This window comes from Morone saxatilis, unplaced genomic scaffold (assembly GCF_004916995.1).
Source record: "Morone saxatilis isolate NCDOM2014 unplaced genomic scaffold, NCSU_SB_2.0 Contig4, whole genome shotgun sequence".
Classification (NCBI taxonomy): domain Eukaryota; kingdom Metazoa; phylum Chordata; class Actinopteri; family Moronidae; genus Morone; species Morone saxatilis.
Window position 1 is genome coordinate 14,939,304 of NW_023339984.1, and position 14,784 is coordinate 14,954,087.

The 14,784-nt window shown below is 41.1% G+C and overlaps 1 protein-coding gene across 1 annotated transcript in view; it reads left to right on the forward strand.

Moving 5' to 3' along the window:
- tnfsf10l (TNF superfamily member 10, like) overlaps nt 1–13,993 on the forward strand; it is a 66,010-nt gene extending 52,017 nt beyond the window's left edge. Inside the window, 5 exon segments of the mRNA XM_035675547.1 lie at nt 4,132–4,168; nt 4,264–4,371; nt 5,915–6,078; nt 6,581–6,691; nt 6,776–13,993. Coding sequence (XP_035531440.1) covers nt 4,132–4,168; nt 4,264–4,371; nt 5,915–6,078; nt 6,581–6,691; nt 6,776–6,961 — 606 coding nt within the window. The 3' untranslated portion in view covers nt 6,962–13,993.
- Nucleotides 13,994–14,784: the final 791 nt, after the last annotated feature.

Sequence of the window (14,784 nt, forward strand, 5' to 3'; positions counted from 1 at the left end):
CACACACACACACACACAACCAGAGCAGCAGAAGCGCTGTTTTTTCCCAGTAAACCACCATGTGAACAGCTGAAATCCTCGTTAAGGGCAAAGCCCACAAACACATAAACATGTCTTACTTCCTGGTGGCAGAAAGCAGGCCCAGAAGCCTTTTGCTCCACATGGGGCCAAGGAGGCTCTGATTAACCTTCTTACAAGGTCAGACGCACAATATTTATTGCTTTAAAATAAAGCATTATAACTGAGTGGCAAAGTTCTGGTTGTTGTTTAACGGTTAGGGTGAGGGTTATAAAGTTGAGGTTAAAGTTAATGTTGCTATGAGACTTTCCTGCAGGATCATGCTTGGTGTCATCGTGCTAGACCTTTCCCAAACAGCATCTGCACCTCAAATCATCCTTGTCTACGCATAATGACGCACATCAAGGGAAAATAAAGCTGCAGGGGCACCTAAGTGTTATCACAGGCCATCTTGGTACCCCATGAGCTCTCTTTCTTTCTGAGAAGTACCTCAGAAATAACCCCTCAGAGTCTCTGAGTGAAACCCTTTAAACAGGAATGTAATAACAGAGGGGGTAGCTTGAACTAGAAGCAAGAGGATGATTTCAGAGCTCTAGCATCGGAGAGGAATCCACTTCTAATCGCACACACGCATATACGGACGATACGAGCTGTTACGTAACTTTTTTGGAGTGAGATATCTGACTCACTTGACAGAACATATGCGTCCCAACTGCCCGTGGAGCCCATTTTGGCCCAGGCAAGACTGGAAAATTATGGATTTCCTAAAAACTCCCGCTTCCTTTGTTGCAGCCAACTCCTGCATATTGGCTCACTGCGGCCAAGAATGAAACAATAATGACCTGAGTAATAAAAAATCTAACAAACATAGCAGTGTAGTTATTGGAATTGAGAAAGGCGAGGCCACAAAATGATAAACTTGGCTGAAGACGAGCCTCCTCTTAACTGCAGATTATAGTAGGAACTAATGACAAGTTGAGTAATTGCTGCCAGAAGTTATTGTTCGGGATGAACGCCTCTTGTTCCCATGGACCAGAAATACATTCAGTGAAACCTTTTTATGGAGCTTTAAGGGTACAAATAACTCATTCTGTTTAAAAGGAATTAGATATCTGGAAACTTATCGTGTTGACATTGGTTTTATTCTATGCATGCTGCTGTCATTAGCGAACTAGCTAAAAACCCTTATTACATGAGATTATCCCAAGATGTTAGCCGTAATTGACCTTTCGTTTTAAAAGGGCAGAATAATGACTTCAAGACTCCGAAAGGAGGCAAGAAGTTAAAAAGTACCAGCAGGTTCCTTTGATATCAAACTGAAGCCACCTGTAGAACAAAGAGTGGACTGTTTCTGCGTAGTTGTGATCCGATCATACCTGATGGAAAAGTGTCCATCCATTAACTTTACCCCGTGGGGGGAGGACAGATCACCAGTCAATCACAGGCAATTTAAAGTCGCCAATTAACCTTTTTAGGAAATAATTTCTCAAAAATAAACCTGAATTGCCACATTTATGCCTTCTAATTTAATGTCTTTTGTGATTAATTCGAAGCTAGTTGGACACTTTCACCCTAACTGCATTAATATCTAACCGCGTACAACGTGCTCTAAATACAAGCCAGATGTGAGAACAGTCCTGTGAGTAAGAAAATACAATAAGGAACTATAACTCTACGTGACAGTGGCATTTTCACCTTTAAAACATGCAGCTGACTAAGAAAACGTCCACCGCTGTAAGCATAAATTATGCATGCAGCTTCTACAGCTGATTTCACTCTTCAGCCATCCAGTAGTTTCCCATGTGAGCTTTTAAGCGTTAAAGACAGCAAAAGTGTTGAACTCTTATATTGAAAACATGCTGTTCTGGAGTCGCCATGACGGAAGACTGAAAGCTCACAGTGGGGGCCATGCGTCAGAAAAGTACCCCACATTTCTTGTTTTTGTCTTTTTTTATACTTTTCTTGTTAGAAATCTGTTGGCAATTGTCTCTCTTTCTTTAAAGTGTGTGTGGGTGTGCGTGCGGGTAATTTTCTGCTTTCAGGACTTGAGGAACGTGAGGCCGAGACAGGCACGCTACGCCTAGCGAGACGAGCTAGCGCGGCCCGGGGTCAAAGCTCTGTACTTTACTGTATTGGGTTCCCCTTAGAGTATATAGGGTATACACAAGTGGGGGGTATGCGCACAGACACACACACTTACACACACACGCCAAACCCCAGAGCGATCACGTCCAATTTGCAGGTTGGGTTTAGTGTCGGGTGCGGGAGAAACCAGGCCCGCTGCCAAGAAAAACACCACGGTTGGAGCTGGATGCCCATTAAAAACAGCGGTGAAATTAATCATATTCAAGATTTTGTGGCATTTCTGCAAATTAATCAGGGAGATTTATACCGCAGGGGGCTCGATGCCTTGCTTCGGGGCACTTGAGACAAGCCACATGACTAGCAACAGGTGATTAACATGTGACCTTTTGGTTAAAGAGTGAAGAAGCGTAGAGAGAAGTTGGAAATAGAAAGGAGGAGGCGACATGCAGTGGAAAAATGTAAGAAAAGGAGGGAACAAGACAGAGGTGGAAAGATGGAAGGATGAGATAAAAGAGGATGTTAGAAAAGAGAGAAATATAACAGAAAATACATGAAAAATGGTGCCTGAAGCTTGATTTACAAAGTGGGAAAGACAAAAACGAGGCGTGACAGTCGGTACAGAAAGCATTAGCATGGGTGTGAGAGTGTGAGAGAGAGTGAGAAGAAAATGCATCTGTGTGTGAGTGTGTGTACACATATATATATATTTCCACGACCTGGCTGCGTCTACATCTGGGGAAGATGAAACGGAGGCCGCTCATTGGGGGCGAGGGATGACATAGAGGAGCAGGAGAAGTAAAACAGAGACAGGACGGAGAGGAGAGGAGAGGAGAGGAAAGAGGGAACGTTTATAGTTTATTACTGTGGTGATGGAAGGAGGCAGGAGAGGAGAAGATGAGGCCTGTCTTATAACTTTAGACCAAACTTTAACTTAATTTTAACCTTGTGAGTGTGAGATATGTGGTTAAAATCAGCCACCATCAGCCCAACAACCAGCGACCAGCAGTTTCAGCTGCTCTTTTAGCTTTAATAAACAAAATAAACTCAACCCAACTAAGATCAGCTTAATCGCCTTGTTAAGTTATCGTAGAGCACACTAAAACTCACCAAAATTGCCTTGGTTAGTCTAAGATGTGAAAATATTCTGGCTCTACACGCTGTCACTTCCTCTCTGATGCCCGACCTCCCTCGTAACGCCCCTCCTGGCCCGTCCCCACAGTGTCTTAGTCTCCTAAATCACCTCAGTACTGTATTCCCTGTCGTCAAACTGGTAGAAAAAAACCCTGAATTCACCGACTTACATGTGAAATTATTCTTTCTCTACAGCTGTTTGCCTGTCACTGAGCAGCAGCTCTCATTCTACAGAGGCAGACCATTAAATCAGCTAAATAAACTGACAAAAATCGGCCCCAAAAGTAGAAGAAAACACACACAGGAGACTTTAAAATGCCACCATTGACACTAAAGTAACTGACTGGTGTTTTAATGCATAACAGCAACGGAGGAGCTCACAGCACCAAAAAAAAGCTATTTATTGTTCTTTATTATTGCAATTTTACTTATGTCTTCATGTCTGTCCATCCTCTTTTGATCCTCCTGAAGTTCTTCCTCTTCTTCCCGTTAAGAGGATTTCATGTGAAGTTTTCTCCTGATCCAAATCAAAGGTCTAAGGTTGCCTGAGGAGGGTTGCTGTAAAAAGACTGTAACAGCCCAACCGTGTGAAGTTTGTGATTTAGGGCTGCGTGAATAAAACCGTCTTGAGTTAACTATAAAATAAATTACAACCGTGTTTATTACGGCACGTCGACACTCATAACCAGTGTTAGCTGTTTAATTATCGCAGCAAAGTTAATATTTAACATCACACTCGTAAAAGTTAAATAAACACTTAAAGGATGAATAACAACTTAAAACACCATTTATCTCTGAACAAATGGACAAACAGACCTTTGAAAAAATTGACATTTTTTGTACTGAAAGGTCAAATATCACTCTTATTGATGGTTATTTTTTCTCTGTTTCTTTCAGGTGACAGATAACATCATATCAAAGCAAACCTTCATAGGTGAGTATCTCTCACACACACACACAAACACACACAGACCACAATGCAACAACCTTGTTTCTGACCTTTTTTTTTACATTTCCTCTCTCCTTCAGAGGCGAGAACGATGCCTCGCGCTTTCAACAACTCGGGGTCGAAGTTCATGACCTCGGTGACCCAGAGGCCATCTGCCCACTTGACCCTCAGAGACACCAGCTCTCAAGGTGAGGCACCTGTGTGTCGGGGTGTTACTGTGGGCCAAGGGTGTTTAGGAAGAGTGAAGAGGAAGTTTTATGAAAACCATAAAAGTTGTCAGTGTCATTGTGTGTATCATTGTGTTTATGACCACTGCAGAACACCGTTTCTGCGTGTTAAGTGATAAAAAAAAAGAGAAAAACTGAATTTATTCCTTGCCTACGTATGTCTGTGTAACTGACGTCTGGGAAGAACAACATTAAGGCACCAACAGCTGATTTGTGGATGAAGGCGGAGAAGAACTGACTCGACTAATAAACAATGAGCCAAAATCTTGTAAAGAAATTCCACAAAAAGGAACTTTGCTTACAAGAAAACTAGACTCAAACAGTGACGCATGAAATGACAAAAAATCCCTTAAAATATTCTTAAGATATATATATTTTGTAATCTTTTAGACGGCGTAATTGTATCCCTTAATCCTCCCTTAACTTTAGGGAACCGGCTGCTTAAATAGACCTTAAATTAATCCATTAATTGTCTATATAAGGGCAGGCTAAGGAGCAACCTTAGGACTTGAACCTGCTGTATTAAGGAGGATTGTTTTATCCATTAATGTTGCACACACATTTCACCTTAATGTGCTTCCTTGTGTTTGACTTTGAATTGTTCTTAAAAAAAAATCACTTCCTTCTGCCAGAGAGCTTTTTCCCTCCAAGAAAAGCATTTATTAAATGTCTTCTATATGAATCAGTCAATGAATACAGTAAAACAGATATTATTAGGATGTAGTGTGTGTGTGTGTGTGTGTGTGTCATTAAATGTGGAATGTGGAAAGTGCTTTTTTGTGTGTACATATATGTGTGTGTGTTATCTAGACCTTCGTATTGTTTCATCTAAGACTGGCGTGCAAACTGAAGGGTGTTGACAATCTGGCAAAGACTGCCTGATGTTATTTCCATTGAGTCGACAAAGGGCGAAGATGGTGTCATATATGCGTGTGTGTGTGTGTGTGTATGTGTGCATGAGTGTGTGTGTGTGTGTGTGTGGAAGAAGGAAGAGAGAGTAAGGTTCACACATTCTGCCTGGATTTGTCATAAGGAAGTACAACATCTCTTGCATCCTTTAATATTGTTTTCTAATAAACCATTATCGTGTAAAGCATTACACACACGTAACACACCTTTAAATCCCGCATATGACTTAGAGGTAGCAACCTAGCACAGTATGCAAACACGCACATGAAGTAGCGAGACGGGAAATGACGCACAGGAAAAGGTGCTTGTCGAATGTGGAAGGAAAGCTCGAGAGCTGCTGGCCGCTGACTGAATCCCTGCCTGGCTCAGAATCAGTTGTGTATTTTCTGCGTTTGCCTTGAAGACACAGGAAATACTGATTGGCTGTTAGTTAGGACGCCTGTAACTGCTCTGTATCCTCCATTGGGTCCTAAATAAAGTAGAAAATAAAGGACGTGGACTCCTCGGGGCGTATCACTGCCTGCTTTCCTTCTACATATTTTCTTCAACCCTCGTTTCCCTTGTAATCGTTACCCTAATCCTTCTTCTTCACCAGGGTTCCCTCCCTACCCGATCCCCACTGCGGGCCTCCACCAGTCTTGTCGCCATGTGGTCCGCTCATGGGCCAATCAGAGCTTCGGAGCTCACCTGCACAACATGACCCTGACCAATGGGAAGCTGCGAGTGCCTCAGGATGGGCGGTACTACCTGTACTCACAGGTGAGCTTACTGTACTGTCAGGGATTAAAACTTATTTCTACATCTTTAGACATTAAAACCAAGAGAAAAGGATTTTGTTTAATATAGAAATTACTATTTTAGTTCGGTATAAATTATAATTTTTTTTTTTTTTTTAGTAGTTTGATTAATACCAACTACTAAAACAAGAACTAGAATAATAATACCGCTAAAAAAACATTATAACTGTATTTATTTTAGCCCATCAACACCATGTACACAGATCAATACGCTAATAATAAGTAGAAGCTGCAAATAATGATTATTTTCCTTATTAATAATCTCAATCAGTACATTTGTGTCAGTTTTTAGTCTGTAGATTGTAAAACTGTTATAAACTCAAAGGAGTTCAGTTTATAAGACGATATCAGACCTTTTTCTTTCAATAAACTAAATAAATCAGACAATCATTTAAGCTTTGATTCAAACTGCCTCTCAGTGTCTTTATTTATTTTGTCCCTGCTCTGCTCTCTGCTGCCTCCAGGTGTATTTCCGTTATCCGTCCCCAGCCGCCGGTGACGGAGACCAGCGCAGCGTCAGCCACCAGCTGGTTCAGTGCGTCTACAAGAAAACCTCCTACCCAAGCCCCATACAGGTACGTTTCCCCTTCTCATGTGGAATAACTTCATCGTGTTAATTGAAACACACTTTCTTACCTTGATTTTCCATTTCTGGGCAGCTCCTGAAGGGGGTGGGAACAAAGTGCTGGGCCCCGGACGCCGAGTACGCCCTCCACTCCGTCTACCAGGGAGGGCTGTTCGAGCTGAGGGCCGGTGACGAGCTCTTTGTCTCAGTCTCTTCTCCAACCATGGTCAACGCGGATGATTCTTCCAGCTACTTCGGCGCCTTCCGCCTGGACCTCTGAGGGGAAGCGATGGGAGGAAATAAAAAAAAAGAGGAACAGATAGGATGATGGATGGATACATGGGTGGGCTTGGAGACTTTTGAGTATCCGTTGATTGGAAAAAAGGGTCGTTAAGACAGAGCGGGGGGATGTTGGCCTTGGATACTGGATCCTCAATGTTTGCTTGGATGGATACATTGAAGGAGCGAAGGACTGGGGTTTGAAGGCTTCGCTTGAGTTAACGCTGCAAGAGGAAGGGGTGAAAGGGAAAAGAAAAAGAGTGGATTTGTCTTCCTTACTCTCCATTAAGCGAAACCTAACCGTCAAGAGCAAGATATACAATAGATACATGTGCAATCACACGAAAATAAATGTGAGGATATCCCGGGGAAGGAAATTGCCTTTTGGATGTCAAAAAAAGAAGTAAACCAGAGAAAAACATTACAGAAACTTTGAGGTATTCCTGTTAGATGAGAATCGCCCAATAAATTAGGCTAAATATACGCTGCCCGTATCCCAAATTTACACATGAATCTCAGCGTGTCTCGCCAGCAACAGCCTTTTTTGTGTGGGAAGCAATCAGACCCTCTGATTTGGATACCAGACCGAAGAATGTACACACAATAAAAAAACTCAAATCCTCTGCATCGAAGATGTGAGGAAGGACGGTGAAATGGTAGCGGAATAAAATGATCAAACCAAAGCAAAAAAAAATAAAAAATGTTGAATATAACTTTTTTTTAAAGCGTGCCATGAGAGTTCTGTACATATGAATGGTTGAGAATGAGATTTAGACAATGAACTGTGGTGATTTTAAAAGTAATTCATATGTATTTTACCTTGACTGGACTTTAAACCACTTGGATTTTTTTTGCTAAAGACTATCGACTATCTAACACTAGAACTGTGGATTTTATGCAAGGATTGCTTCTTTGTACTGGATACAGCAATAAGACTGTGAGAAGCAACACAAAAAGAGTGCCTTTTGAACAAAGGAGTCTGTAAGGAAAGAGGAATGGAAACTAGGAGGAGGGAGAAATCTCGTAAATGCCAATAAGAACGAGCCCAGCAGAAGAAGATAAAAGGAAAGAGAGAGAAAGAGGGTGAGGGTGGTATGCAGCCCGACCAGTCTGTTGTTGTTGAACTCTTTCGTCTCTCTCCTTCACTTTCCGTCACGATCTGTCTCCTTCTTGTCCTTCTTCTTCATGTAAAGAATTTGATTTATCTCATCTTTCTTGTCTACCCTGTGGAGCTGCATTCAGTTTTTAGTTTAAGGGTCAGTTGCAACAACCAACCGGAAAACAACAACAAACACAGTACGGGAACAAGACGACGGACACATGTGCAACTTATTTCCAGATCAACAGACAACGGTCTAGGTTACATAAAACGACAAAGCGATGTTCAACACTGAAATATACTCACTTAAATGTTGTTTAAACACTTTGTTTTCACTTTTGCACCAAATGTAGCGACACATCTTTTTGTCCTGCAAAAACCAGTTGCTCTGGAGTTTCATCACTAACCAAAAAAATGAAAGTTGGCACCGTTGGCAAAAATACCAAAATAACATCTGGATAATTAAAGAGAAGGAGCTGAAATTGGAGCCGACTCACTTTACTTTAGCTCAGAAACTTAGATTAAGTAGTTAATTATGACTTTGACACCACTCTTGGACACGTTTGTGCTAAGCTAAGCTAACTCTCTCTTGGTTGTAGCTTCATATTTAACGGACAGTTATGAGAGTGGTATCAAACTACTCCCAAAATGTGGAACTATTCCTTTAATATGCAACCACCAGCAACTTAATCAGATGTGTTTTAACATTATAGAAAATAGCTGACGAGATAAAGGTTAGTTTGTAACAATAAAACTAAATTAACTTGGTGTGTGAGCGCTGAAACCGCCGTGGTGCTGTTGAGCAAGAGATGAATATCCTCCAATATGGCTGCCAGTGAACAAGAAACACTCACAAAAACACACATGCACAACATTTGCGCAATCCTGATACTGTATGTCAGCTGTAAACACACCCATACGATGAACGAATGTGTCTTTAACACAACAGTTCATCAGGCGAACACAGTAAAGGTGAGTTTTAGGAACACAGAGAACAGATTTAGTAACAAGACACAGACGCGCATAAAGAAAGATTTGGAAGGAGGGGATATTTGCAGACATAAACCATGCGCCGACTAGCACAGACTCAACCCCTACACGCTTTTTCTTTTTCTTTCCCCCTCTGGCACGCACATGTATGCACATAAAGGAGACACACACACACTCCTTAACACCGCATCCAGGCCAGTCGGTGCTCCACAGACACACACATCATCCAGTGTCACATCCAGTGTAAAGACACAAACGCACTCCGACACGCACTCATTTATCCACACTGTCTAGCCTCCCTGTGCCATCTGGTAGTTGTCAGTGATCAGTCGGAGGCTTGTAGGGAGTGTGTGTGTGTGCTTTACGGGACGTGTTTGTTCAAAGGGCTCGGTTCACATGGACGACTCCTAAAAAACGAGGTCAAGCAAACGTACACACACACAGATTTCTTTGCTTGTGTACGCAACCTTCAATTTGTTTTCCCGAAGAGAGAAAAAAGGCTGACACACGTTTAATGAGGTGACATCCAGGTTAATCAACAGGATTACACAGAAAGAAGCTCACATTATGGCCTATAAGCTCATCTTTCTGGCACTGTGGGCTCACGTATACCTGTGAATATGCTCTACTATAGACTATATACATCCTGTTTGTTTTTCTGGGCAAAGCACAAAATTGGAGAGAAATCTTCATTTTGTGTTTGATTGCTGTTTTAGTAGCTTTTTTTTTGCAGGGTGGCACTCGGTCACGTTTCTGCTCAGCTCTCTCCCAGTCCATCATATCACACATGCCAAACTCTCCCTCTCCCTCTCCCTCTCCCTCTCCCTCTCCGTGAACGTGAGCCTAAGTCGGTTTATTATCCAGGGTAAAACTTTCTTTCTTGCACTCCAAACAAAACAAACAGTTAGCTGAAACAGGTCCAGCGGTGATGATAATGTAACATACACACTCGTATTATAATAGCATAAATCCCTGGGCCAGCTGGGGAAACTTTTTTGCATTGAATCTGTGTGCTGGCGTGTTTGTACTGGACAGTTTTGTAGCTGTGAACATGTGTAGCACATTGTTGCTGAGAAAATAAACAAATATTTGAACTTTTCTCTGTGTACGTGGAGATTTACAGTGTGGTGATGTAGTGAGTAAAAGAGAACATCCTCTAAAAAGGTGGGGTAAATGTGATTATAATCCAATCAAATTCAGCTCATTTCTACTCACGCTCTGTTAGCTTTACGCTTTAAAATCTGGTGTTTGTACGCAGCTGTATAAAAAGTTCCCTAAACAGGAAATAATCTGCTCAAAATGCATCCAAATCTCTCGTTTTACACAATCTTCTTGCAGAGTTCACTGTTTGGGTTAATATAATATGAAAATATCCATAAATTATCTCACTTAATCATCTTATTAAATGATAGAAAAAGGTTGGGAACCACAGTTCTAGACATATGATCTCCATTTCCAAGTCACTGCTCACCAGGATGCATTCACTCTGCTGGAGACAGCGAAAGCATCCACAGTTTCTGGTCCGACCCCTGACCTTTGAGCTCCCAGTGTTTACCAGTGGGCGGAAGAGACGAAGGAATACCTCCGGGGATCCATAAAGTACCGCACTAACTGGCGGTAGTTCTGTTGGGATTCGATCCAAAGATTATTTTGTTTTCGGCAAACACAACTCATTATCTCCCGCTGGTTAATTAATTAAGTTTCTGAAGTTTCAATGTTTTTCATTTGCGGCACCCCGCAGAGCGAGCTTGCTCGTTGCTCAGTATCTGTCACAACATTTCACTTTCTGTGTGATATTAAATAAATAAGCCACGCATGCACATGCTGCTTCAGTGCCGGGCTCTGTTTATGCTCAAACATATGAATGCCAAAAGCCTGCCTGCGCAGTGTGGGGCCATGTCTTCCCAAATCATCTCAAGAATCAGAGACGTCTGAATCAAATCAAGCTGCATTTTGAGGTATAAAGACCGAAGCGGAGGCCAGCTTGATCGTCAAGAATCAGGAGAGTGTTGGCTCCATGTTTGGTTGGGTTTGTAATAAAATAGCGGGTAGGGGGGCGCCCATATTGGGTGGACAGTGTAGGAGTTCTTGTTAACAAACTGGGGGATATGACTGGACATTTGACCCTCAGTTCAACTGTGTTATACTTGCGAAAGACCAGATTGAAGGCAAAAAGCCACTGAAAGCAGGAAAGAGTAACGCTGGCTGCACTGAGGAGTCCCTGAAATGAGTTATAAGTCTAAGTATTTATTAGAATTGCTTCATTTCAGGTTATATTTGTTGATATAATTTGGGGTGTGTGTATAAAAATGGCAGCGGTGCCAACGGTGTTCGACTGATGGGGATTGTAATCCCTCAAATTAAAGCTTAAAGTCGCTGTTTCATTTCAAATTCAACATGCCGGAGTTCAGAGTTAACACAAAAATGAGTCACTGAAGTCTCCAGTCCACATGAAAACCCACGCAGACAAATCCAAAACCATACCAAACCTTTCCCAACCATTCGGGGTCAGGTCCAAACCCACCACTGAGCCGCTGTGGCGCCCAAAAGAAAACGTACTCAACCAAGGTGATCAAATTGGATTTCATGTGAGTCTCTAAACTAAAACAACTAGTAAGCGAATTAAAATCACATCAGCCTATAGGATTGTCACTTTATGTATGTGAGTAAGAGTGTGTGTTAATATGTGTGCACTGACATCTGCTTTGAATTCAATACAATCGATCCCAGTTCAATAGTGTTGATCTTGGCAGTTCTGATTGTACTGAATAATGCCCATAATATGTCAATTACGTCTTGTGTGTTTTGTCTTTTGTGGGGCTCTGGTTTTTGGACAAACTGTGCCTTTTGAACCAGCATCACATTAGAAATTGCCAGACCGCGAGTCGGACACGTTGTCCATCATTTGCTACCCATTAGACCTGGAGAAAGATTGCGAGCAGCTGTGAGGATCTAGACCTCAAATAAATCAGCGCAGTTTCACAGTTTCCAGCTCTGTTCTTGTCCTGAGCTCCCATCCAAGATCCATGCTGTGTTTATATTTTGAAAATAAGTGTGGCTTGCTGAACATAATTATATATTTCCAAGGGAAGTACATCACAAGCCTGGTTTCAGATGGACAGACCTGGTTTTCCAAAAGCAACAGTTTCTTTTAGAGGATGAGAGAACACCACCGACCAGCCGCTGTTGAGATGGTTGTTAAGACGTAGCGTTAGGTTTGTCTATAATACGTTAAAGTAAACAAAGTTATGTTTACATTCACCGTTTCTCATTGAAATGCGTTGTGTGTATCTTTGAAGACTAGTAACAGACAGTGAATAGATAGATTTTAAACCTTCATTGTTTACGTCAGTGGGTCCCAACCTGTGGTTCGAGACCTCCACTAGGGGTCGCCAAAGGGGGAAGGTATGGGAAGGTTGCGAGGCCTTCTTGATATTAAATAAATAATATACACAGTAGGCCTTTATCTCAGCATTTGATTGACTTCTGTGAAGAACGCGTTCATGTAAATTTGTCAAAAAAGAAGCCTATTAGTTGAAAATGATAAAACAAATACAGGAAATGTATTATATTAGGATATGTATCTGCTTACAATTCATCCAAATCACTCGTTTTACACAAACTTCTTGCAATTCACTATTTGGGTTCATTGTACAGTTTTTAATATAATATAAAAGACCCATAAAATATATGTCACTTAGTTTACTAAATGATAGAAATTGGTTGGTTGGTGGATTAGCATCAGCAGGACTCTTTTATCTCCCCTATATGTGGCCCCACTCATAAAAACATTACTCACTAGCGCCACTAGTGTTCAAAAACTCTACCTTGTGCCTTTAATCAACAGTTGTTTGGTAGCAGATTGTAGTTTTAGCTATGTAGCGTGAGGCTGATGAACATTTGAGGCAGAAATAATGTCATTGTTCAAGTTAAATTTTCTTACGAGAAGAAAATGGTTTAATGGTTCCTCTAGGTGCAACTGATCCAAGAAACATCTGCGGCTTATAAAAAATGGTTGTTAAACAGCGCAAGTGGCTAGTGAGCTTTTGAAATCTACCCCCAACTGTTGCTGGTGATTAACACGGTTGGACCGTAGCAAGTAAAAAAAAAAAAAAGAAACGCTGTGACTTCATGTTGCTGGCATTGAGACGGATCAACATATAAACTCATCAGGACCGGATTACGGACATTGTTCCACTGACTGTAATGCGTTCCTGTCCGAGCGTGACACAATGAAAAACAATGTTTGTGGAGTATTTTTTTGGCAAACTTAGTAAATGAGGCAACCAAAGACGAGTAAATGCAATCCAGACCTTCAAGTCCTCCAGAACTTTATATTTCAAAACACGTAATTGGGTTTGTATGATTATATAGGACTCTAACCTTGAACCCAAAGCATAAATATACCCCCTAGGAGAGGTGTGGACAGGCAAATTGTCCACACTTAAGAGGCCTGCAATTGTGATCCCATAAACAGAAATACAATAACTCATATTCAGTTCACAACGAGAATAAACACATGCCACAGACGCAGTTTTTAAACCACACAGGACATGCACACTAAGATTTTATTTACTGCTTTACAACTTTGACCTCTCTGAGTGCCTCTCTGAGTCTTTGCTTAAAGGCAAAGAGCAAGAACTGCTTCGATTTCAGCCTCCTACATTTTCTCAACCGTAGTTATCCACATCGAAATTCACACTTAATTTATTTTCTCACCATAGCTAGACTTGCTGTTTTTACTGTCTTGTACATTATTTCCGTTAATTTTTTTGTCTTCCATAGCTTCAGAAACACTGTCTATGAATGTAGATATTGTTCAATACTTTTTTCTTTTCCTTAAAGAAACCTAATTTGATACCACTTGAGGAATGTACATGTAAAATTCTTCTGTTGATTGCCTAATAATGCTTATTTTGTGCTCAAATAAAGTGCCTAATGTCAGACGGGGAGTCCTTCATTATTATCAGAATAAAACCTAAAATGTCACTTGCATTAGATGTTTCAGGTCAAGGTGGATAGATTGACGGGTTTTATTAGCTTCATTATACGTATATATCTCTATATTTAAATCAAAATATATTCATTTTGAACCCAGCTTCTCTAAACCAATCTGGCTAGCAGCTATGATTGACTACAGACGCCGTCTCAACCTAAACATTAGCACCATAATCACATGTTTAACATTATGTGTGTTACTCTACCTACAGCTACTCCCCCTCAAGCCACTGAAAAAACTTTTTATATCAATTTGCCTGGTTAAAAGGTTAATCCACAACTGTGTTGAGCCAAATTCACACAGGAATTTTATTATCTGGGGAGACCTAGTAATTTGTGGTAATTGCAGAGACTGTCAGTATATTTTGACCCCATGTGAATCTACCACATCCGTAATTTGTCAAATAATAATTCCAGCACAAATTGCCAACCATAATTTTGTTAAGACGGAGGTCTCCTGATAATACTGATCTTATGCAAACTGATGGGATAACTGCAGCCATAGATTTGGCTTCTTGGCAGGATTTTTTTTGTGTGTGTTATATGGACGCAGGAGTGAAATGTTTTTGTTTTAAAGTAGAACAAAAACATTCCTTCATTATGGTGCAAACCTTAAACGGCTGCTGCACCTTAATGTGGGGACCAAACTAAATCAAATTCAAACCAATGAACACAAATACAATCTAGGAGGATGAGAGTTGGATTAGATGTGGAGAAGATTCTTGTTTTGTCTTTGT